Source organism: Corvus cornix, chromosome 24 (assembly GCF_000738735.6).
Source record: "Corvus cornix cornix isolate S_Up_H32 chromosome 24, ASM73873v5, whole genome shotgun sequence".
NCBI lineage: Eukaryota > Metazoa > Chordata > Aves > Passeriformes > Corvidae > Corvus > Corvus cornix.
In genome coordinates, this window is record NC_046353.1 from 6,781,361 (window position 1) to 6,803,906 (window position 22,546).

The following is a 22,546-nucleotide window of genomic DNA, read 5'->3' on the forward strand; positions in this document are numbered from 1 at the left end:
GGCAACTCACTACACTTTTACAGCTCCCATTCTCCACAGTCAGTAATTATTCCCTTGCATTGCAGATGGAGAGGCTGGATCAGCCCAAGATGACTGTGCCCATCCCCAGCGGTACCAGCCTTTGCTCTGGGGGCTGCCTGTTCAGCTGGAAAGCACAGCGCTGCTGGATGACGTTTTCCTCTCCTCCCACTGAATCAGCCTTTTATTTACTCTTTGGAATGCAAAGTAACAGGACACCCTGTGAGTTTTATCTCTCTCCCAATCTTTTGTAATGCCTTGGAAGTTGCCGGACCGGATTGAGCGTTCGAGATGGGGTGGTTTCGGGGTTGCCTTCAGGAATCTGGGTGGGAGGGCACTGTCGGTGAAATTTGAATTTGGGAGTCACGCTGAGAGCAAAATCCTTGAGCCACACTGCAGGAAGGAACAGCCTTTGTCCCTGACTGAATCAGGCCCGTTGCTGGTGTGGATGGATGGTGCTCCGTTGCTAGAATTCCTGGGAACTGCCTCCACCAGAAGACTTTTCCCCGCAGGCAGCCGGCCTTCTTTCCTTATGTAAGCAGTTCTTCCTTTCTTTCGCGTGCATGGCATTCCCAGGGCTGGGAGCTGATGCGGAAGGATCCTGCCTGCCCAGACAGTGTTTGCTGCTCCTGCAGCTGATCCTTGTCTGGGGTTCGAGCTCAGGGCGATTTAGCTCTTGCAACTCACACAGATTTTGACCAAGTCGGACTTGGTTCTCAGACTTCAGGGCTGTCCTTCCTCCCAAACTTCGGCTCTGCTCTCAGGATGCTATTGAGGCTACACTGAGACAACGAGAGGAGAAGGACGTGACAGCTTTTATTGGATAAACTGGTCCCAGCGGGAACAAGCAGAGGCTGTGAGGCTGACTGCTGCCATTACATGTGGGTGAGTGCCTTGAACTTCATGCTTTATTGCGTTTTCACAGTGCCTCGGCTGGGCTCAGCATCCTTCAGTCAGACTGGAGGGGTGCATGCAAGTCTCTCACCAAAAAAAAGCACGTGGCAGACAGGTTGGGAATTGTTATTGGATGTTTTGGGGCTCTGCAGTGCCCAGGACGGGACCTGCTCCCACCACAGTGACTCGGTAATGGCTGCAGCACAGACACGAAGGAAATCCCTGGGCTCCAGCAACAGAGAAATGGGAATCCTGGTATTGAGGCCTCGAACCAACTACCTCCCAGCTAAATAATATTTACATTTAGCACGTATTTACATTTATTGCTTGCTGGTTTTCCCCACGGTGATTATGTCCCCTTGTTCAAAGAGGGCTCATGAATTAGTTTGTAAAATGTCAGTGGCTTGAATGGCAGGAAACAGTGAGCATTCACAGCTCTGTGTCAAACCAGGGGTTGTGGATCTTTGCCTTTTGCCCTCATCATCCATATCCCTGAGCGCGGGTGTTTACCTGGCACCAGCCTGGAGGAGATCAGTGGATGCGCCAAACAGGAAAAATGTGTAGAATGCAGGAGCAGTGGTTCGGCTGGGACCAGCTGCTTTGTACCCAAAATATGCTGTTTCACGGGGGTGTTAAGACAGGCTGCAGCCAGGCAGGTAAGGGAGTGGCTGTAAAAACAGCGCTGGGCAGGGCTGGGCATCAGCAGGAGGGCTGAGAGCTCCTGACATCAGCAGCCTGACTAACACGGCACCTTTTCAAGGGAAGTACCTTAAATCCAAGGGTGCTTCCTGCTGTGCAGTGTTCCGCGGTGGGTGGAATTCTGGCAGCTGCTGAGGGGACAGGGAAGGTGGTGGCTGATGTGTTTCTACAAGAACACAGAAGTTATGTCGTGTTTTTCACAACAGCAGGATCAGAGACCTCACCCCGTCTCTATTTTTCCCCCCAAAAAACACCTGCAAACAGCCTGCAAAACTTCTGCGCTGCAGAAGACAATTTAGAGCAAGGGAAAACAAAGGAGACTCAGCAAGGGATTTCCTGCCTGTGATCAGCAACTCGGGTTGCACCAGAACCAGAGTTCTGGGAAATTTTAAATATTCAAGTGTTGAAAAAATTCAGCTTCAAGGCTGGATGCAGTTGGTGTAAAAAGGTTTGGATCAGCAGTGCGGTGGCCAGTTCAGCTTTTGATGGGTGTATCACATATTCATATGGACTGCCACATGTAAGATGGAGAAAGGAAGACTCTTTCCATGAAAAATTGAGTTTGATCCAGCTATTTTAATCCTGACTTGCTCTTGAATGTGAGAAACCTAAATATTGGAGTGTGTGTGTCTGAATCATCTTTTCAAGAAGGGGTAAATGGTGAAGTAAGACTGAATGCAGCTTTCAGTGTTACAAATTCTTTCAAACCTGCATTAGAGCCGTTCTCAGAACCCCAGTCCCTCCTTTCCCTCTCTGTTTAATATTAAACCACACAGCCCCAGGGGCTGTTGCTCTGTGAGCATCCCCCGAGTGCCACATTTGGATGCACTGCAGTTTCTGCAGCACTGCTGTGGTGTTCACTTTGCATCCGGTCTCTGTTATCCAAGAGAAAGCTCATTGCTACAGTGCGGTAGCCTGGCTGAGGGCAGGTTTCAGGCTGGGAAAAGGGAATATTTTGCTTCTGAGTGTCCCAAATGTTTCTGGGAGCATGAGGCTTGTCCCTGGGGTAAACTATATGTGCGTGCTGAGAGTGCCCTCTTTGCAGCGGGGTTTCGTAGCGTGATAATGTTGTCACCCGAGGAGGGATGAGACCGTGGATACACAAAGCTTTTCCTTAGGAACTGTGCATCTCTGCATGCCAGCCAGCCCTCCTACCGACTACAAGGTGGCTTCTCTTGGTAAAAGACAGATTTTTCTGGTTTCATTTCCCAAAGCAAAGCTTGTGGCTGAAGGGTCTCTTGGATGATGCAGAGCACATGCGGGGCTTTTGGGCGCAGCTTTTCGGGCACGGTGTTTCCCCTTGTTCCTGTGGAGCAGGAGAGGCGGGAGCCGCAGGTGGGCACGGCAGCGGCCCAGCAGCCGCGGGGTGTTTCCGGCTGCCCGCACCTGCCCGGAGCACGGGAAGGAGGAGCCGGGCGCGGTGCCCAGGCCCGAGGCGCGGCGCTATGGCGGCCTGAGCCGCGGCACTGCCCGGGCCATGGAGCGCGGCCCCCCGGTGCGGTACAGCGCCCAGCTGCAGGTGAGAGCACGCCCGGGGCCGGGGAGCTCCCGGAACTCCTGCCAGCCTTCTGCCGGCCTGCCTCGTCCTCTGCTTGCTCGGGTTCCTTCGAGCCTGGCGAGTTCAAGGAGGCTCTGGATCCTGCGGGAAGGGGGGGGTTCCAGCTCACCCTTGGGTAAGGTCAGGAGAATCTGCTTGGGGGACATTTCTGAGCTCAGCAGAGCGGGAGGGAAAAAAAAACAGCTTTGGGGAATTGGAAATGTCCACCTGTCTGTGCCAGCTTTGGATCCCCTCGGTGTCGGTGCTGCCATTGCTCCAGGGGTTTTGGTTTCAGCTTAAGCTGAGGGCACTGGGGTTGTGAGTAAAGGTAAACTCTGTGCAGGTGAGCTGTGTACAGAGCCTGGCTCTAGGTTGTTTAGCAACAGATCCAACTAAACCTGTTCAAGTATCAAAAGGGCCAATTTTAACCGAGGGCTGTGGGGCTTCATTAATTAACCGCTGCATTATGAGTGTGCTCTGAGACCTGAGCAAGCTTCTTGTGTAGATCTTCCTGGCTGAGGGTTGGGCAGGGATGGCTGAGTTAGGTTGCAGCTCCAGAGCCTGTTCTGTGCCACAGAGCTGTTCCAAACACAGGGCTTTGGGTTAAAGCAGGACAGCAGCATTTCCCACCCCACCTGCAGGCTGTGTGGTGTCTGTCTCTGAGGCCTGACTTTAGTGGTTATTATCTGGCAACAACAAAGGAGCTGCTGGTTCTGGCACGGATCAAAAAGCTGGCCTGCAGCAAGAAAAGTTTCCCTTGCCTCCAGCCCCTCTGTCTGGTGTGTGCCAGGGGTGGGAGTGGGAAGGAGATGCTCTCACTGAAGTAGTTCAGCTCAAGCTGCTTGTTCCTGGCCAGGTTGGGGTGACACTTGTGTGAGTGACACGGTCTTCCCTGCCTGGCTTGTTCTCCTGGCAGAAAGTAGCTTTGTCTTTGATTTGTCTTTACACAGGACTGAGGGCTCGAGTGGGTCTCTTCCCTGGTTCTGTATCAGTTTTCCCCCTGTGTCAGTTCAAGAGGGGCTGATCTGATCCAGAACAGCTTCCCTGAAGACAGTACCTGCCCTCCTGGCAGGAAACAGCCCAAGGAGTTTGTCCCCCGTGGACTGTTGTTGGACTTGGCTCCTTATAAACGTGACAGTGGAGGAAATGAGTGGTTTTGCAATGTCTTGTGTCTCCTCCTGTACCCGCAGAGGAGCTGCAGCAGTTCTTGGGCTGAGGAGAAGCTGCTGCTCTTCCTTGGAAAGGTGCAGAGTGTTTCCCTGGGGTAGAGGCTGGTGGGTGAGCTGCTGCTCAGGCCAGTTTGGCTGCTGTTGGTGCCAAAAGCAAACAGGGATAAGGAAGACACAATGAGAGAAGGGCTGAGGCCAGACCTTTGCTCAGCAAACGAAAGATCACTGTGTAAAACTCTTGAGGGAGCAGCAGGAGTGTTTTGAGGGCCTGGCTGTGGGGAAGGTATCGGAGCAAAGGTTCTCTCCTTGCCCAGGGTAGAATTTATCATTTCCATCCAAAGGCCGCTGGGACAGAGTGGGAAATAATGCCCTGCAATATCCAGGCCATGGGCTGGGGCGGGGAGGGAGCAGCTAACAGGGATGGGTTTGGCAGACAGAGACTTTCCTGGTTGGATGTGCTGGTGTTTTCCTTGCTGTTGGTTTCAAACATTGGAGACTCGTGGTCCAGATCCACCTCAGAACTGTAGGAATGAGTGAAATATCGCAAGGATTGTGGAGGTCAAGGTCTGGAGCTCAGCTGCTTTGGTTAAGCTGCTGGAGGCAGTTTTGTTTTCCAGACAGTGCTGTCTGTACCAGGAAAGACATACAAGTGATTTAAATGAGCTGTTTGCATCTGTGGCATGTTTCTTTGCTGCTCTTAGGACATCAGTGTGTTGTAAGGAGGAATTTCATGGCTCATAGCTACACAGAGCAGGGCTGTAGGGTACCTTTGTTCCCACCTTCTCCCCAAGAGTTGCTAAGACTTAAGTGTAAAATTCTCTGCTACCACAGACACACAGAAGCATGGTGGCTTTTTCTGAGCTTCTGTGGTGCCGGACAGAGCTGCACCAATCAGCCTGGATAGGGCAGCAAGCCAAGCCTGTGCTATCTCTGCACACATTAACATCAGTTTCTTCTGTAATAAACCTAAAGGAATTTGGTTTCTCATATGACTCAGGGTAGTCACAAGACAATCAAATGCTGTAGAGTGTTAAGCTCATACTTGGTGTGTGAAATAGGTGTGTGTGACCTGTATCTTTCACTATTGCACCTGCCCTCTGTGCCTGGAAGATACACAGTCTGGAGGACTCTGTCCTTCAGCTCTTACCCCATATTCCCTTTTTAGTTTTGATGTCATCATTTTATAGCTTCATTGCCCTTTAATACAGAGCTGAAGACGAAAGATAGTGTGCTGGCAAAGTTTCTTCAATGCTTTGCTGCCCGTGGTGGGGCAACACAGCATGAATACACCTCACGTAAGCTTCGCTCCCATGCGTGCTGTTTCCGTGTATTTCTTATCGAGAGTAAGAAGAGACGTGAGGAGATGATTCTTATCAGATCTTTTTCCAGAGGAGTTGTTGGGGTTTGCAGCAAGCGTTGGTGCAGGAGTTGATTTAAGGGTCGTGTGGCTGTACTTGAGCTACTTGGGTGAAGTGAGTTGCACATGCTGTTCACATTCGTTTTACTTTTTCTGGTGGGAAACAAGTTTCCCCTCATGCCAGCACCACAAAGCTGGTGTTGACTTTCAATGTGATCCAGGAATTCTGGATTTGAAAACATTACTTTTCTGGCTCTTTTTGCCACACAAGCCCACCCTGTTGGTCTCCTGAGCTCTGAGCCAGCTTGCTAGCCATGTCCTGAGCTGCTGGATGAGTCGACAGGTTTAATTCCTCTCATTTCTCATGTGGTATTTGTTTTAGTTTTTATTGACCACCACCCGAGGCAGGTGTGGCTGGAAAAGGGGAGGTGGGAATTGCCTCTTGGATACACAGGCTGGGATCTGTAAGGTGTAATTACTCTCAAGAGTCTCTAACTATGTAGTCCAATGACTCTGCTTCATCTCCAACCTCCCCAGGCCTCCTCCAGCCTGGAGTTTTATGGGTTCCTTTTCTTGGTCATGTACATTGGTATCAGACAGTGGCATTTTTTTGCTGTGAGATTTGATTTGGTTGCACACCTGCTCTTACTTGTATGATCTGGGCAGCTTTGGCCCTGAGCCGTCCTGTGGCAGACCAGCAGAGTCTGGAGTTGGGAAAGTCCAGGGAAGTTGGTGAATCTCATGTCTGGTGCTGGACAAACAAATTACCTGGTGGTCATAAGGGACAGGTGAAACTAATGGCCAGGAGCCCAGTTCTTCCGTGGGTCAAGGTCCTGTGAACAGATGCAGACACCGAGGGAGAGATGGAGCAGCTTTTTGGAGGAGAGGGGAGCAGTGAGGGGTTTGGTGCCTGGGACACATCACCATCTTGGTGGGACCGCCAAACAAGGCAGAAACCAGCCCCTATGGGGAATCTGATCCCAGAGGGACTCCTGCTTTGCACACATCACGCTGCAGAGCCATACTCCATGGCATATCCCAGCCTTTCCATGATCCCCCACTGCAGGAGGATCTCTCTGCTTTCCTGTAAGATCTCCAGTGCAGAGCTGGTTCCCACCACCCCCATGTGCCAGCTGCATTTCCTGCTGACAGAGTTAGTCACTTCTGCATCTGGTTTGTCCAGTTGGACAGAGCACAGTTGCTGTCTAAAAATACATCGTGTGGCTTACAGAGGAGGAATGGGAGGTCTGCTTTTCCCAGGACTGAGCTCAGACTCTGCACGGAGGAGCAGGAGCCCTCCAAGCGCTCCATAAATCCATCTGTGTGCACTTCTTTTCCAAGTTTCCTTGCAGAGTCCATACTCCAGGGGAAACTGAGGCATGGGAGAACTGGGGCAGTGCCTGTCTGAACCTTTCCCTGGATTGGTTTTGCTGCCACAGCTGATGCTGTGACCAGATCCATCGGCCCCTGCTTGGGGAGCCTGGCCGTACCGGCAAGGACTGAGTGAGGAGGAGCAGGAGGAAGTAACTGCTCCAGTGACTAAGTCAGAGAGAATATCAAGGGAGGTTTTCTGTTAATAATGTTTATTGGCGCAGTTTCCTCGAGAAGAGACAGTCAGACCTTGAGTCACTTTGGACTGGAGACGGTTTCTGGAGGAGCCATGGACAAGGTGAGAGTAGGACGTGTTCAGCTCCGCTCTGGTTTACAGCTGCCACCGTTCAGAGCACACAAGGGAAATGTGCTGCAGCCATCAACTAAAGGAGATCAACATTGCAGTTGTCTTTTTCTTGCTTTAACTGTGATCTTTGAGCCTGTCTTGCATGTGATTTCATCTGGTTTTTGTCTAGCTCAGAGGATGGTGACAGGGTGTTTTTCCTCCCGAGTGTTGGGAGTGAAGGGGATATGGAGCACAGGAAGTGAGAGGGGCAGAGGCTGAGCTGCACTCGTGGGGCACAGGCAAGTCTGTTCCTAAGGTCAGACGGGTGTTTTTTGTGCTGAGTGTGGGCAGGGAGGTTTCAGCCTCTTAGAGTTTAGGACACAGGGCCTCATCTGAGACCTTCCTCACGGCCTGATTCATCATTCCAGCAGTGCTTGGGGGATGCTTCAGATCCTTCACTGGGTATTGGGAAGAGAGTTTGCAGGAATGGCTGTTGCTTACTCAGGCTGTGATGGATGAGGGCTCTTCACACAAGTGTCTGTGTTGGCTGAGGAACATAATGGCATCCATAAGGTATGGGAATGGGAGAGGACGAGATCTGGAATACAACACAGAGGGCGGGGAGGGAGGGAAACCTCTTTGGATCGTGTCTGCTATCTGCCCGTAGTCACAGGGTAACTTCTGGCAACTAACAGTGTCAGTGGCTGCTTGTGCACCTTGTACAGGAGGAAAAACAAAAGTAACCTTCCCAGAAGTCCCCACACTCCTGTCATTTCTCCTGTGCTGCTGCTGGCTCAGCTTTGGAGCAGGAACAAACTGACAAAGGCATGGTGTAAACTCATACAGGTTTAACATTTTTCATCCTTTTTTTTCCAAGAAAAGCAGAGAAATTGCCTAAAGAAAGATGAGATGGTGAGTTTTCCTGCCTAATTTCCTTGCTCCCAGGAGCAGTGTGTGTGCCTGTGTGTGCTGGAGGCAGAAGGGAGCTCTGTTTGCCTTCTGATTTAATCACAGTGATGATCTTCTCCCTGGAAGAGTTATCTCTCTGCAAAGACACAATCTGTAGCTCAAAGGGGATGTCACAGTGCATCAGCCACACTGTTGTGCAGTGTTGTACAGCAGGAGCTCCTGCTTGCTGCTGAGCCTTATTTTTTTTCTGGCAGTTTGGTGGAAACTGAAGCATAGGAATTCTGCAGAGGGCTGAAGGTCCCCTCAGCTGAAGGTTTTCTTATGGAAAATTGTTTTTCTTTGCAGTTCTTCCTCGCTGGCTCCAGGAAGTCTGGAGAAACTGATAGATCATTTAAGCCCCTAAGACTGTCTTCTTGCCACAGGCTCCTGCAGATGTTAATAGAGAATTAAATACTTTGCTTTCTGCCAACAGCAGCAGTGTCTTGGAAGTCCTGAGAAGGCTCAGCATTGTGAGCAGCACTGTGGAGGGGGAGAGGATGTGTTTGCAAGTTTTGTGGCCGGTTTCTTCTCTTTACCAGGTTTGGGAGGGTTTATTACGTGATTGGAAAACTGGTGGGAGCCAGATGGATGTTTGGAAGGCAGTGAGTCAAACTCCAGGTAGTCTTGACTTTGATTGCAGAGTTTCTTGATTTAGGATGTCTCTATGTATTGAAGCTTTATTTTCTGTGTCATCTGTTTCAAAGTTTCCTTGGGTTATATTTTCAAGCTTTTCCTCTATGATCAGAAGCCAAACAGGATTCAGAGCATTCCCCATGGGATTGTCCTCTGCAGCCCTGCTAGGTTTATTTTGGAGGTGGCTGGATTTTGTGCATCGAAACAGTTCTTTCTGCCTAGCCTTAGCCAGTAAAACTCAAAAATGAACGAAGTCCCCTTCCCTGAACTGCCAAATGATAAACTGGGAGGATTCTGAGAGCAGCTGGTGTGAAAACTGGTGGGTTGCTCTAGTCTTGGTAATCTTCTGGTGTTTGCAGAGCATTAAACTTACAGAGTCCTTGACAAAAACTCGGAGTAAGGTGACTGCCACTTCCCTTTCTGTTGTGAAGTGCTCCGGGCAAATACCGAAAGGAGGAGAGGCTGCGGTGGGGTGTGGAGGGTGGGAGGAGAGCACAGGCATTGGGTGAAGAAAAGGGCAAAAGAAGTGGGGGAATGGTTCAAGTGGGAGCTGGGCTTTCCTGCCAGGCAGGGCTGAGGAGAGATAAGATGAAGCACCTACTGGAAGTGCAGTGAGGAAATGCAGTGAGAATGGCTCGTTCCTTATGTCTGCACAGCAGGCTCAGAGGTGCTTCTGTTAGCAGGATCCCCTCTGCTAGTTGTTTTTCATAGAATCCCAGAGTGGTTTGGGTTGGAAGGGACCTTAAAGCCCATCCAGTCCTACCCCTGCCATGGCAGGGACACCTTCCACTATCCCAGGGTGCTCCAAGCCCCATCCAGCCTGGCCTTGGGCACTGCCAAGGATGGGGCAGCCACAGCTTCTTTGGACAACCTGTGCCCGGGCCTCCCCACCCTCGCAGGGAAGAATTTCTTTCCAGTATCCCATCTAACCCTGCTATCTTTCATTTCAAAGCCATTCCCCAGTGTCCTGTCAAGCCATATCCCCCTTGTCCATATTTTTCCTGACTTGTAGGGGCTTGTGGCATTTGCATCAAATTAACCTGAGCTGTTGGAGTAGGTTTGTGTGAGCCCTGGGCTGAGAGAGGACAGGCAGAGTCTGACCCTGTGTTTGTGGGGACAGCGTTACCCTTCTGGAGCGTGGGGCACGTGGAAATGCTGCGGACTTGTTCAAGTCAGTACTTTGAGCCGTGGTGTCCGTGCTGTCATCCAGAGCCCAGGGAGCTCTGAATGCCTGCTAAGGAGAAAATGGGAAGGTGGTGAGCAGAAAGGTGAGGGATCCTCCTGTTCTGGGCCTTTGCAGCAGGCACAGAGCCCTTCCTGCCCAAGGGAGGCACAGATCGGAAGCAGAAGATGTGGTGAGCTCTGCCCACACCACTGCCAGGGCTGGCAGAAGAGGAAGTGCCAGGGTAGATGCAGATCTGGGCCCCCACATTGTCCAGCCAGTACCAAGAATGCTGTGTGGGATCGTCTGAAAACATCTGGGTCTGCAGCTGTTCCAATCCCCCCGGGCCAAAGGTGCAGATACATGAGCAGGGCAAGGATGGAGGAACAAGGAACAGAACAGAAGGTGGGAGAAAGTGAAACCCTGGTGCACCAATGGTTTTACAGCTGATACAGAGCTCGATGCTTCAACAGATCTTCCACTTCCTCACCCAGCCCATTATGGGGTGGTGATGACAGTGAGAGCTGTGTTATTCCTCGTTCCTTTTGGATCTGTTCTTCCACATCTTGTCCCAAGAGCATGGCTGCTCGTGGGCTGTGGGGATGTCTTGTGTGTTCATCTTAGTTTTTTGGTTTATTTCTTTTAATGGGTGTTTGTGCTGGATGGGCAATTCCAAGCAGAAACAAAGGAGTGCTCGTGGCCCAGGAGGCATGACAGAGAGCTGTGAAAATGTAAAGGGAGGAAGCAGCTTGATCTCTTCTTTTAGAGAAATGCTGTTTATAGCATGCTGTGCCCTGTGACCTGTGGGTGACACACCTGCACACAGCGAGCGCTTTGCGGGGCTGAATTTTTCTGTGCAATTTCATCTGCTGAGGCAGATCATGGAGCTTGTGGGCTTGTGACCTGCCATGGTCACGGGAGGGTGTGTGGACTTGCCCCTGAGTTTGCTTGAGCTCATGACCTTCTATTAGGCCCAAAAAGGAATTAGGTGTGTGCAGAAAAGCAAAGAAGAAGCCTTCAGGGTTTGTCCTGCCGTGGCTGTGGAGCTGCCAACGCTGAGGTTTGCCCTCAGTGCTGCCGCATTCTTTGTCCCCAAACCTGCTTCAGGCTGCTCTGTGGCTGGACCTCCACAAGCCAGGCTTTGGGAACAGCCTTCCCACTGTCCTGCCTTCCCTCCTCTCCCAGGACATGAACAACCTGGACGAAGGGGTGGAGTTCCTCCCTGCCATGAACTCCAAGAAGATGGAGAAGCGCGGCCCAAAGCGGCAGGTGGTCGTCACCGTCCTGATCATTGTTTTTCTGCTTGTCTCCCTCACCACTGGCCTCCTGTTTTGGCACTTCAAATGTGAGTGTGATGTCTGGTGGGTGGTGACGTGTAGGGGGACATCCTGGGAATGTATCCATCCACATGGAAAAGCTTGTTAACTGGCATTGCTCACATGTGCCCTCTCAAGCTCTGTAGACACCATTTCCACCCCCCTGCCCCGACTGCTGTCACTGGGGATCTGCTGTGACACGATCCCAGCCCTGGCTGCCCTTCCTGACCCTGAACTGTTGCCTTCCAGACAGGAACACACCCGTCCAGAAGGTTTTCAATGGCCACTTGCGGGTTCTGAACTGGGAATTCCTGGATGCCTATGAGAACTCCAGCTCTCCAGAGTTCAGTATGCTGGCCAAGAAGGTGAAGAGCACGGTAAGAGGTTTCTTGCCTCCCTCCTTCTGCAAGCAAGGGATTTTCCTCTTGCCTGATGGCCATGGGGATATGTAATGTAAGATTCCTTGGAGCTTTCCCTGCTCGCTGTGACACACTGGCTGGGAGCAGGGACCTTCCTTGGAGCTGGATCTTGACATCCCAGCTCCAGCCCAGTGCCACGGCATCTCCCTGTGCCATAGGAGCTGCCAGGGCACATCCCAGGATCGCTGGATGAGTCAGGGCCAGGAACTGAGGCAGAAGGGTGTCTGAAGGAGGCTGAAGCTGTGGCTGGTCTTGCCTCTTCCCTCAGACTTGGGGATTCACTTCCCCCAGGGAAGAGTGGGGCAAGCTGAGTCAGAGCAGGCTGTGATGGGCAGCTCTGGGCTCTTCTGGGGCTCTCAACTCTCCTTCCTTTCTTTGGCTCTGCAGATTCCTGCACCCAGGGATGCCAGGTATGTGCCCTGGTTTTCCTTAGTAGGCTTGAAGCTCTGTCTGTCTTTAGCTTTTCCCTTTTCCTCACTTCTAGATGTGATGAACACTCCTTTTTAACCCTTTCAGGTGGAGGAGATCTACAGGAATCATGCTGATATTGGTCCTTACCACAAAGAGACAGTGATCACTGCCTTCAGGTGAGTGTTAGGTACTGCCTGAGCCCCATCTGGGACGCCGGGATATCACACAGCCATTTACCCTCATTCCTGGGATGCTGGGATGGAAGCACCCCAGTAGTTACCCTGAGTGACACAGGAAAGGGTGAGCAGTAAAAAGTCACCTGAAACTGCGTTTCGTTTTCTGCCAGATGTCTTGGGAAACAATGTGTGGTGCAGTGAACTGCAGTGGGTGGTGCCTGGCAGCATTGAGAGGGACTCCCTGGGCTGGCAGGGGCCTTTGCTGTTTGATTAACTTGTCATTGAAACTCTCCCTTCCCCGTGGCCAGGCTCTAAAAATGGCTCATCAAGTAGTCTGGCCCCTTCTTCTAGTGGTATGAGTCCTCCCACATCTGTCCTTGCCCTCACACCACAATTGCCCTTCCCACAGCGAAGGCAGTGTCATTGCCTACTACTGGTCAGAATTCCTTGTGCCCAAGTACCGGGAGGAGAGCCTGGACAGGGCGATGGCTGACAAGCAGAGCCTGGTGCAGAGGTGGAACCCCCGCCTGAGAAACCCCATGCTGAAGGTGGAGTCGGTCATTGCTTTCCGTGAGTTTTGGCTCCGCTGTCCCTGGGCCTCTGTGTGGGACTGGGTGGGATATTTCTCTGGAGGGACAAGGTGCTGGTCACAGCCCTCCCTTGGGAAAGCCAGCCCTGAGGGTGATGTAAGGACCTGGATGTCACTGCACAGCTTAAGGGGATGTACAGCCTGAAGGAGGCTCCACAGACCTGCTCCCCTCTGCTGGAATGCTTTGTGTTCTCCTCTGAGCCCAGGGAAGAGGGACAGGGATGAGGTCTCTCTCTGCAGAGGAAGAGTTTGATCCCTCAGTTCCCAGAGGCCCGGCAGGAGCAGCCTCCCCTGCCAGTTTGCAGGGAGAGACTCCACAAGCAAGGCCAGATCAATGACAGTCCAAGGGACAACCTCGGCTTTGTGCCCAGGGATTTTCCATAGCCCAAAGGGTGATGCCAGCTCTGTTTTCTCCTACAGCTGTGGACCCCAGCATAGCTCACTCTGCCCGGGACCGTAAGTACAGTTCTTCTTCCATCTCAGTGGCCTTTTTAGGGTGGTGCTTCTCTTGCAGGATGGGGAAGGGTCTGGAGAGAGGTGCTCTGCATGCAAGGCAGACCCCAGTGTGCTCCTTGGAGCTGGTTTGGGGTTGGACAGACTGTAACACAGGCCTTGCTGTTATCCAGGAAGAGCCACCTGCCCTGGGATAGCCTGCAGGAATTACTCTCTGCATCCCAGGGAAAGACAAGGCAAGCCTTGTTTGCCTTGTTAACTGTTCCCTACTCTCCGGGCAGACAGCTGCATGTTCTCCCTCCACGCCAAGGAAGGGGAGGTCACCAGTTTCACCACGCCGGGCTTCCCCAACAGCCCCTACCCCAACAATGCCCTCTGCTACTGGGCATTGAGGGCAAATGCCAACTCCAGCATCAGCCTCACCTTCAAGACCCTGGAGCTGGAGCCATGCAGAGATGACAGTGACTACATCAAGGTGTATGACTCTCTCAGCCCCGTGGAGCCCCACGCCTTGGTTAGGTGGGTGTTCCTGTACGGCTCCAAGTCCAGGGTGATCCTTAGAGATGTCCTGCTCCTGTCCCTGCTCAGAGCTGAGCTGTGCTGCTTGAGGCTCCCTGTGCAGCAGTGCCTCATGGATTCTGTCCTTTGCTTCCTAGGCTTTGTGGGAATTATGCCCCATCCTACAACCTGACCTTCCTGTCCTCCCAGAACGTCATGCTAGTCACGTTGGTTACCAACAAGGAGGGGCGATTCCCTGGGTTTAAGGCTGAGTTCTTCCAGCTCCCGAAGATGAAAGGTGAGCAGAGGCCTTGGCCTGTTTCCCCACCTCTCCCTGCCATGGGCAGCTGAACAGGGAGGTGGCTGTGGCTGAGGTCAGTTTGTCAGGGATGTTTCCAGGGCTGGAGCACCTGGAAGCAGGTCACCTCTTGGTGCTTGCCTTGCCTCTGGTGTTCTTGGCTGCTGTCATGATGTCCCCTGAGGAGGCCAAAATAAGAATTATGTTGAATTAGACATGCAGATTGATGTGTACAGGAAGCACCTAATTGATCTCCTGGGTTCTCTCAAGCCTTGGAGCAGAGCTGCTCTCTCCAGAGAATGACTTAACCTTGTCAGAGACTGTTGCCTCTGCCTCCCTTCCTGCCTTGGATGACAGCCAGCTGAGGCTAGGAAAAACCACATCTAAATCTCTAACCTGTTACTACCTTCCTGCTTCTGTTTAGCCTGCGGTGGCACCCTGAAGGGGGACAGTGGCACCTTCACAACTCCCTATTACCCGGCACACTATCCCCCAGGCACGGACTGTGTCTGGTACATTGAGGTGAGATGGGCCCTCTCTTTCCCTTAATAAGTCTGTCAAATAACCCTGGTCATGCAGGACATGGTGCAAGGGAGCTCACAGCAGCTGGGGCCCAGAGGCTCCCAGTCTGGCATGACTGAGGGAGCCTTTCGGAGCTGGGGGCAAAGGAAGAAGAGGTTGAGACAGGCCTGAACCCCACAGGAGCCCATGAAAAATCCTGTAACTTCACACTAGAAGGATGAGAGTGTGGGCTTTGGGACAGGCCCGTTATTGGCTGGTGACCAGAGGTCTGGCTTCTACCCCTCTGTGTGCCTGTTCCACTGGGGATTCTGGGGCTAGGGTGACTCAGTGACTTTTATGAAGCTGTTTCTTTTCCTGCTGGAAAACTGACCTCCCCTTTTCAGATAAGTTCTGTCCTCCCGCCAAGCACAACCCTCTTCCTGTGAAACTATTCCCTTTTCCTTGCTCCAGAAAACAACATCCCACTGACTCTGCTTCCTTTCACAGGTTCCCTCTATAAAAAATGTGAAGGTGCGTTTCAATATGTTCTTTGTGCTGGAGCCCGGGATGCCAGTCAGCTCCTGCACCAAGGACTATGTGCAGATCAACGGCACGAGGTGGGGGTTGTGTGGCTGAACCCATGGAGGGGCTTTGTTTAGTTACACAGAACCTTGTGCTTTCCTTAATCTGCTGTGGGAACAAGTGTGCTGGTGCTGTAAGGGCTGGGAGGAGGCAGGAGGGTGCCCAGGACTGCCCCATGGTGAGAGGGGAGCCCCACGCTTGGTTCTGGGGATAAGACCCTGGGTTTGTGGTGTGCTGTAGCTGACTCCTCCCAAATGCTGTGGAGCATCACAGCACACAGCTCATGTGCGGGAAGGCAGGAACATCTGGGGTGGGTTTGCTTGAATGAGCAGATCTCCATTCTCAGAGCACTCGTATCCTGTGATGCATTTCCCGATGCGTTCCCCAGCTTGATACGAGCTGGGCCAGACAGAAAACTTGGTACTTCACAGGCAGGTGATTAATCTTGTTTCACAATGTTTTGGGCAGGGGAGCTGACCCTGCCTCAGAGAGAGGGTTTCAAAGTCAGTACCTGCCTCTGCAGCCCTGAGTTCCTGCAGTGCTGTTCATGATCATGCACGTGATCCCACCTGCCCATGATGAGATGGGATCCTGCATGAGTCCAGTGTATCCGAGATCAGACACATCATGGGGCACGCAGGGATGTGGAAGAACTTGATCACAGTCATTCCTAAGGTCACAAACTGATGTTTGTAACTGGCCCAAACCTTCTGCCAGCAGCAGCAGAATTTGGACCCTGAGGTCCAGCAGCCTGTGCTGGGATCAGACCTGCTTCCTGCTCTCCTGCCCCCTCAGCTCCTGGGGTGTGGAGCGAGGTCAGGGATAGAATTCTGGAGCTTTTCTTGGTGCTGACTTACAGCCCTTCAACTCCCCTTTGCTCTCTCCCTGCAGGTACTGTGGGGAGCGCTCCCAGTTTGTGGTGGCCAGTACCACCAACAAAATCGAGGTCCGGTTCCACTCAGACCAGTCCTACACAGACACGGGCTTCTCTGCGGAGTTCCTGTCCTATGACTCCAGTGACCGTGAGTTGAAACCCTGGGGCTGGGGTGGGGAAAGTGATTTCCCTGAGATCTGGAGCTGTCCCTCCTCTGTGCTTACACTGCCCTGTAAACCGGGAAGCGCCTTTTCCAGGGGGATAGCAGCATGTCTTGTTTCCCTGCAAACCTCCTGGTCTTCGTGCTGTGTTCTGCTGTAAGCAGGCATAGGGAACTCTGCAGAAGGGATGTAAAGGGGACACCAGGAGGCCTCATGTGTGGTTTTGTCCCTTTCCCTCTCTCAGCCTGCCCTGGCAAGTTCACTTGCAATACCGGCCGCTGCATCGACAGGAGCATGCGCTGCGACGGGTGGCTGGACTGCGTGGACGGCAGTGATGAGAGGTCCTGCAGTAAGTCCAGCCTTGGTTTCCCTTTGGCACAGTGTGGGAAAGGCCATATTGCCCCAGGGTGGCTAGGCTTGTTCTGGGTAATGTGACTGAGTGCTGTCTGGAACCAGCGCTGCAGCCTTCCTCCAGATGCTCAATCAATTTGGGATCCCTTCTCAGCATAGGAGCTGTGGGTTCCTGCTAATCCAGCCCTCTCCCAGTGGCATCGCCCTCCCTTTCCAGTTCCTCCCAGCTGGGAATGTGTTTTTCTGTGTAATCCTGCTGGTTGTGGCTTTGGCTGAGCTGGGTGGTGTGGAGGGACGTGTTTCGTTACCCAACTGGGCAGGCTTTGCAGAGCTCATCTGGAAAACCCGTGGGACACACGGGAGTTGTTTCTTTGTGCAACAAGTTTTCCTCTTGGATTAGCAGAGCTGTCCTATAGTTAATGTTACTGTCCAGGCTCTGCAGTTTATTAGAGAGGACGGGATCCCCTGGTTTGGGATCTTGTTCCTGGGGGAGGGACAGTTTTCTTGGGAAGAGTGTGCTGCTAGCCCATGATGCTGGTTTCTCAGGTGCTTTCCTACTGCTTGCAGCAATTGCTTTGCTTCAGTATTGCCTCTGGCTGTCCTGCTGTTGTGATGTCAGCTTCAGCCTCCGCTGCCTCAGACATGACAGCTCCAAATGGCTTTGTTCTCCAGAAAAGTGGAAATACTGTGGATGTACTGGGTGTGTCATGTATTTATGTACACATGCACAGTCCTGAGCTGATTGCTGGGGTTCCCATGCCATGGTGGATGGGTTGCTGGTGACTCCACAGGTGCCTTTGCAGGCCTCTCCCCTAATTTCTAGCACTGGAACAGCCTGCCCAGCGGAATCACCATCCCTGGAGGTGTCCAAGGAATGACTGGACATGGCACACAGTGCTCTGGCCTGGTTGACAAGGTGGTGATTGGTCTCAGGTTGGACTCAATGGTCTTAGAGGTCTTTTCTAACCTAAATGATCCTGTGGTTCTTACTTTGCTCTTCCAGGCTGTACCGAGCAGCAGTTCAGGTGCCAGAATGGCTGGTGCAAGCCCAAGTTCTGGGTCTGTGACAACGTGAATGACTGCGGTGACAACAGCGATGAGCTGCAGTGCAGTGAGTGACTCACCCCGCAGGCACAAAGGGCTGAGGGCTCGAGCAGGCACGTGGGGGACGATGGAGGCTCGTGGGATGGAGAGAAGCAAGTGCTGTGCTGGAAATGAGCAGGCAAAAAAACCCAGGCATGGCAAGGGCTCACCTGGTTGCAGCTTCCTTGAGCCCTGAATGAGAGCTCAGAGGAAAGAAGGATGAGCAGAGGTGTAGGAAAAGAAAGGGCTGAGTAACTGAGTGGTGGTGTGCAGTTTGGAGAAGAAGAGGTTGGAGACACAGGATGCTGCAGCTGGAGAGACTTTATTTGGGGAGGGGAGCTGGGCCCAGCCAGGTGCTGAGGTGCTGCAGGATTTGTGCCCAGCCCTCAGGAGCTGCTCTCTGTCCCCAGGCTGTGCAGCAGACAGCTTCAAGTGCGACAACGGGAAGTGTGTCCCCAACACACAGAAATGTGACGGCAAGGACGACTGTGGGGACGGGAGCGACGAGGGCAGCTGCAGCACAGGTGAGGGTGGGCTGCAGGGTGACTGCCATCAAACGCAGCCTCTGATGGATTTCCTTGGGGCTGGGCACCCTCGTGTGTGTGTTTGCATGGGGTGGCAATGCCCTGGGGTGGGTGGAAGAGGTGAAGGTGATGTGACCTCCCCAGAACCGGGGCTAACCCCTGTGCCTCCATCCTTCCTCCAGCAGGCCAGACCGCAGTCCCCTGCAAGAACTACACGTACAAGTGCCGCAGTGGACACTGCATCAGCAAACAGAACCCCGAGTGCGACGGGGAGCAGGACTGTGAGGACCACTCTGACGAGGACAACTGCAGTGAGTGCCTGAGAAATCAGGGGGGTATCTGGGCTGGGCCTCTCAGAGAAACACCCTAGTGTGGCAGAGAGCCCCTGGGTGTTTCTGTGCAGGAGCTTGATCTGAAAACAGCCAAGCCATGTTCTTTAGCAGCCTGTGGAGCGTCTGTGTTGTTCAGGAGGGCTTAGGTGGGTAATACAGGGGTTTATCTCCCCTTTACAGAGTTGGCCAGTAAATGTTGTAGCTAATTTAGCACCTGTGCAGAGAGCATCAGCCCTTCCTGACACACGTAACAGGGCACTTGTGCTGTCAGATGTCCCAGAGGAACAGAGGGAGGCATGGGATGGGAACAGGAGAAACCAATCACCCCTTCTCCTTCTCTGCCCTAGACTGTGGGCTCCGCTCTTATGTCAGGAAGTCACGGATTGTCGGTGGGCAGAACTCGGACGTGGGAGAGTGGCCGTGGCAGGTCAGCCTGCACGTCAAGGGCCAGGGCCACATCTGTGGGGCCTCACTGGTGTCGGCGAGCTGGCTGGTGTCAGCGGCACACTGCTTCCTGCCACTGCAAGGCATCAGGTACCGGCCTTACATCCCTGTGCTTCCAGGCATTTCACAGAATCACAGAATAAGCTGAGTTGGAAGCAACCCTCAGGGATCATCGAATCCAGCTCCTGGCTCTGCACAGCACCATCCCCAAGAGTCACATTGTGTGCCTGAGAGTGTTGTCCCAATGCTTCTTGAGCTCAGTCAGGCTTGGTGCTGTGACCACTGCCCTGGGGAGTCTGTTCCAGTACCTGACCACCCTATGGGGAAAAGAGCTTTTTCCTGATATCCATCTAAAACCTCCCCTGACACAACTTCAGGCTATTCCCTCTGGTCCTGTCACTGGGCATCACAGAACAGGTATCAGAGTCTGCCCCTCCTCTTTCCCTCACAAGGAAGTTGTAACTGCAGTGAGGACTCCCCTCAGTCTCCTCTTCTCCAGGCGGAACAGACCAAGTGCCCTCAGCTGCTCCTTACACATCTTCCTCTCAAGGCCCTTCAGTATGTTCACTGCCTTCCTTTGGAAGCTCTCTAATAGTTTAATGTTATTTTTATGTTGTGGCAACCAAAACCACACACAATATTCCAACAGCAACTCTTGAGAGGCATTCCTCAAGGAAACTGTTTAAGGTAGTGAGCGGTGCTGTCTCTGAAATGGGGTCTCACCCTGTGTTTCATGCCCCCCATGCAGTTACTCAGACCCCAGCCTGTGGACAGCCTACCTGGGTCTGACCGACCAAGGTGACCGCAGCAGCCCCAATGTGCAAGCCCGCAAAATCAAGCGCATAATCTCCCACCCCTTCTTCAATGACTACACCTATGACTACGACATCGCTGTGCTGGAGCTGCAGAGCCCCGTCACCTTCACGGCTGTGGTCCAGCCCATCTGCCTGCCTGATGCCACCCACAACTTCCCCGTGGGCAAGGACCTGTGGGTGACTGGATGGGGAGCGACTGCGGAAGGAGGTGAGTGCTGGCATGTGATTTGGGGCTGCATTGATGTATTTTACACAGGTTGCCCAGAGAGGCTGTAGCTGCCACATCCCTGGAAGCATTCCAGGCCATGCTGGACAGGGCTTGGAGCAGCCTGCTCTAGTGGAAAGTGTCCCTACCCATGGCGGGGGGTGGAACAAGACGGGCTTTCTTCTTCTCTTCAAATCCAAACCACTCTGGAATTCTACATGTCTATGATTTCTGTGTTTCTTGAGGGGAAAAACACGGGGGTGCTTAAAAATGTGTATTTTTACTTAAGCTGCTCCTCCATCTTGGCAGGCTCGGGAGCCTCCATCCTGCAGAAGGCAGAGATCCGGCTCATCAACCAGACTGTGTGTAACCAGCTCCTGACAGACCAGCTGACACCACGCATGATGTGCGTGGGGATCCTGACCGGCGGCGTGGACGCCTGCCAGGTAAGGCAGCCGTCTGGGTTTAGTGCTCGTTACTGGTTATTAGGCAGGGAGACAGGCCTTTGCTCATTCTGGCACTTCCGCTTACATTTACATTTTTAACATAAAACAAATCTATGGGAATCCTCCTGGATTCAGACAATGGACAGATTACAATGGGCACCAGCAGCAAGTTGTGTTGATGCATGACTTAGACTCAAAAACTACAGCCCAAAACCACAGGACTTAGACTCCATCTCACCAGGTAGGACATACAACCCCACTCCAGCTTCTGGCTGTTATTCAGAGCCTTAGTTAGCAAGCCAGGCTGCTTGACTGGTATTTTATAACTCTTCGTTCTGGCACTGTGGCTCTTACTGCCATACTCCAATACCTGTTTCAGGGAATGGCCATGTTGTATGGGGTTGGTGCTTATGCTCCTGTGTGGTTCTGTGCAGGGAGACTCTGGAGGGCCCCTGGTCAGTGTGGAGCCCAGCAGTCGGATGTTCCTGGCTGGCGTGGTGAGCTGGGGCGATGGCTGCGCCCAGAGGAACAAACCTGGGGTGTACAGCCGGCTCACGAGCCTGCGAGACTGGATCAAAGAGCACACAGGCCTCTAGGGATGGATCCCTGCCTGGACACATCTTGGACAGCGCTGGCTGGAGACACTTGGCAGTGCCAGCCATGCACAGCCTCTACTGTGAACTTCAACCCTCCCTCTACCTCGCTGCGAACACCTGGGACTCCATGTGCAGCCAGAGCTGATGGTTTGGTTTAGCCCTTAGTCTTAGAAACCCATGTTTGGAGAAGTTTCCCGTGGTGGGTAAGCTAGTGCAGCTCCCATGAACGACTTGAATGAGCCATCATTCAAAATTACATCTAGTAATAAACTTTAAAAAAAAATCAAATTAAAAAAAAAAGACAAACACTTTGTGTTTAGAGGCAAACTTCATTTGGACAGGTTCAAAAACAAGGTTTCAGCATATATTCTAAGTTGTGCAGTTGTTTTCAGACGGCCGTCCATACCCCTTTCTCTGGTGTTCAGCCACAGGGGGGTTGAAGGGAGGTCTTACCATAGTTTTGAGGGGATTCCCTTTGGGATCCCTCCCTTGTCCCACACCATGGTCTCCTCCCTCTGTCCTCTGTCCAGCTCTGCTTCTGGCATGGCCAAGTCCAGGGCTGGGGGCCTGAAAGAGCGATGTTGGACTGAAACACCATTATTGCCCCCAAGGGAAGCCACGGGCAGAGCTCGACTACCATCGCTCACCCCAAAGAAAGCCATGGGCAGGGTTCAAACACCATCACTCACCGTGAGGGAAGCCACAGGCAGAGCTGCTGGCACACATGGAGATCCAGAGCCATTGGTGTCACCACACTGTGCCTTAACATCACGCTTAGCTGAGCTGATGCAGCTTCTGCTGAGCCCCAGGTGCCTGGAGTCGCTGTGAAGAGCACAAGGGCTGCACTGAATCCTTCCTGGAGTGCTCCCCACAAGGACAACATCAGTCAGCTGTGCACACCAGCCTTACACCTATCTTACTTTTGTAAAGAAAAATGTGACTTGTGAATGTGCTGATTTTCTTCCTTTCTCCTCTGTAGCCTGTCCCTGCCCCAGCAAGCACACTCCAGCTGAGTTAGTCCCTTCCTCACCTGTAAATACATTGTTTTGTAAAACGCTCAGAACTGAGATGCTGCAATAAACTGGGATATTTTCTAATACTGTGGCTGTGTGGTTCTTCCTGAGCTTCTGTGCAAGTGTCCCTGAGACAGAAACCTGCAGCACAGACCCCCAGTGGTAAGTGACAGGAAGGGTGATGTAGGCGAGACAAGCAGCACCACTCAGTCCTTACTGCAAAGAACACCCAATTTATTAAACAGCAACTAAGAACAGGTACCGAGGTAAGCTCGGGAACCCCAATAGCAAGGCAGAGTCTAAGCGGCACACGTGCAACGCTGGGTGCTCTCCCTCACCCGTGCAAATGGGCAGAGGACCAGGTGCTGAGCCCCAAATCAGTCTT

The 22,546-nt window shown here is 52.6% G+C and overlaps 1 protein-coding gene across 8 annotated transcripts; it reads left to right on the plus strand.

Annotated features, from left to right (window-relative positions):
* The first annotated feature begins 209 nt into the window (after positions 1 to 209).
* ST14 (ST14 transmembrane serine protease matriptase) lies at positions 210 to 22,247 on the plus strand. Of its 8 annotated transcripts, none has more exons than XM_010403997.3 (20): positions 210 to 552; positions 710 to 903; positions 11,260 to 11,419; positions 11,640 to 11,767; positions 12,326 to 12,396; positions 12,806 to 12,966; positions 13,406 to 13,441; positions 13,720 to 13,957; positions 14,095 to 14,234; positions 14,659 to 14,756; positions 15,243 to 15,352; positions 16,209 to 16,339; positions 16,597 to 16,701; positions 17,707 to 17,814; positions 18,197 to 18,310; positions 18,493 to 18,621; positions 18,990 to 19,176; positions 19,835 to 20,109; positions 20,416 to 20,552; positions 20,987 to 21,148. In XM_010403997.3, the coding sequence occupies exons 2-20, from the start codon at positions 898 to 900 to the stop codon at positions 21,146 to 21,148; spliced, it is 2,496 nt and encodes an 831-aa protein (XP_010402299.1). In that variant the 5' UTR covers positions 210 to 552; positions 710 to 897. The 8 variants fall into 8 exon arrangements, with proteins under 8 accessions (XP_010402299.1, XP_019144130.1, XP_010402297.1 ...); XM_019288585.2 differs by having other exon boundaries at positions 739 to 903; XM_010403995.3 differs by having other exon boundaries at positions 210 to 903.
* Positions 22,248 to 22,546: the final 299 nt, after the last annotated feature.

What these genes read in the sequence shown, in the direction of transcription:
- ST14 (XM_019288582.2), top strand. Translation starts at nt 7,254, where the DNA reads ATGTTTATTGGCGCAGTTTCCTCGAGAAGAGACAGTCAGACCTTGAGT. An exon ending in GAGCCCCACGCCTTGGTTAG is followed by an intron (nt 13,958 to 14,094) that starts GTGGGTGTTCCT and finishes TTTGCTTCCTAG; the next exon opens with GCTTTGTGGGAATTATGCCC. An exon ending in CCAGCTCCCGAAGATGAAAG is followed by an intron (nt 14,235 to 14,658) that starts GTGAGCAGAGGC and finishes GCTTCTGTTTAG; the next exon opens with CCTGCGGTGGCACCCTGAAG.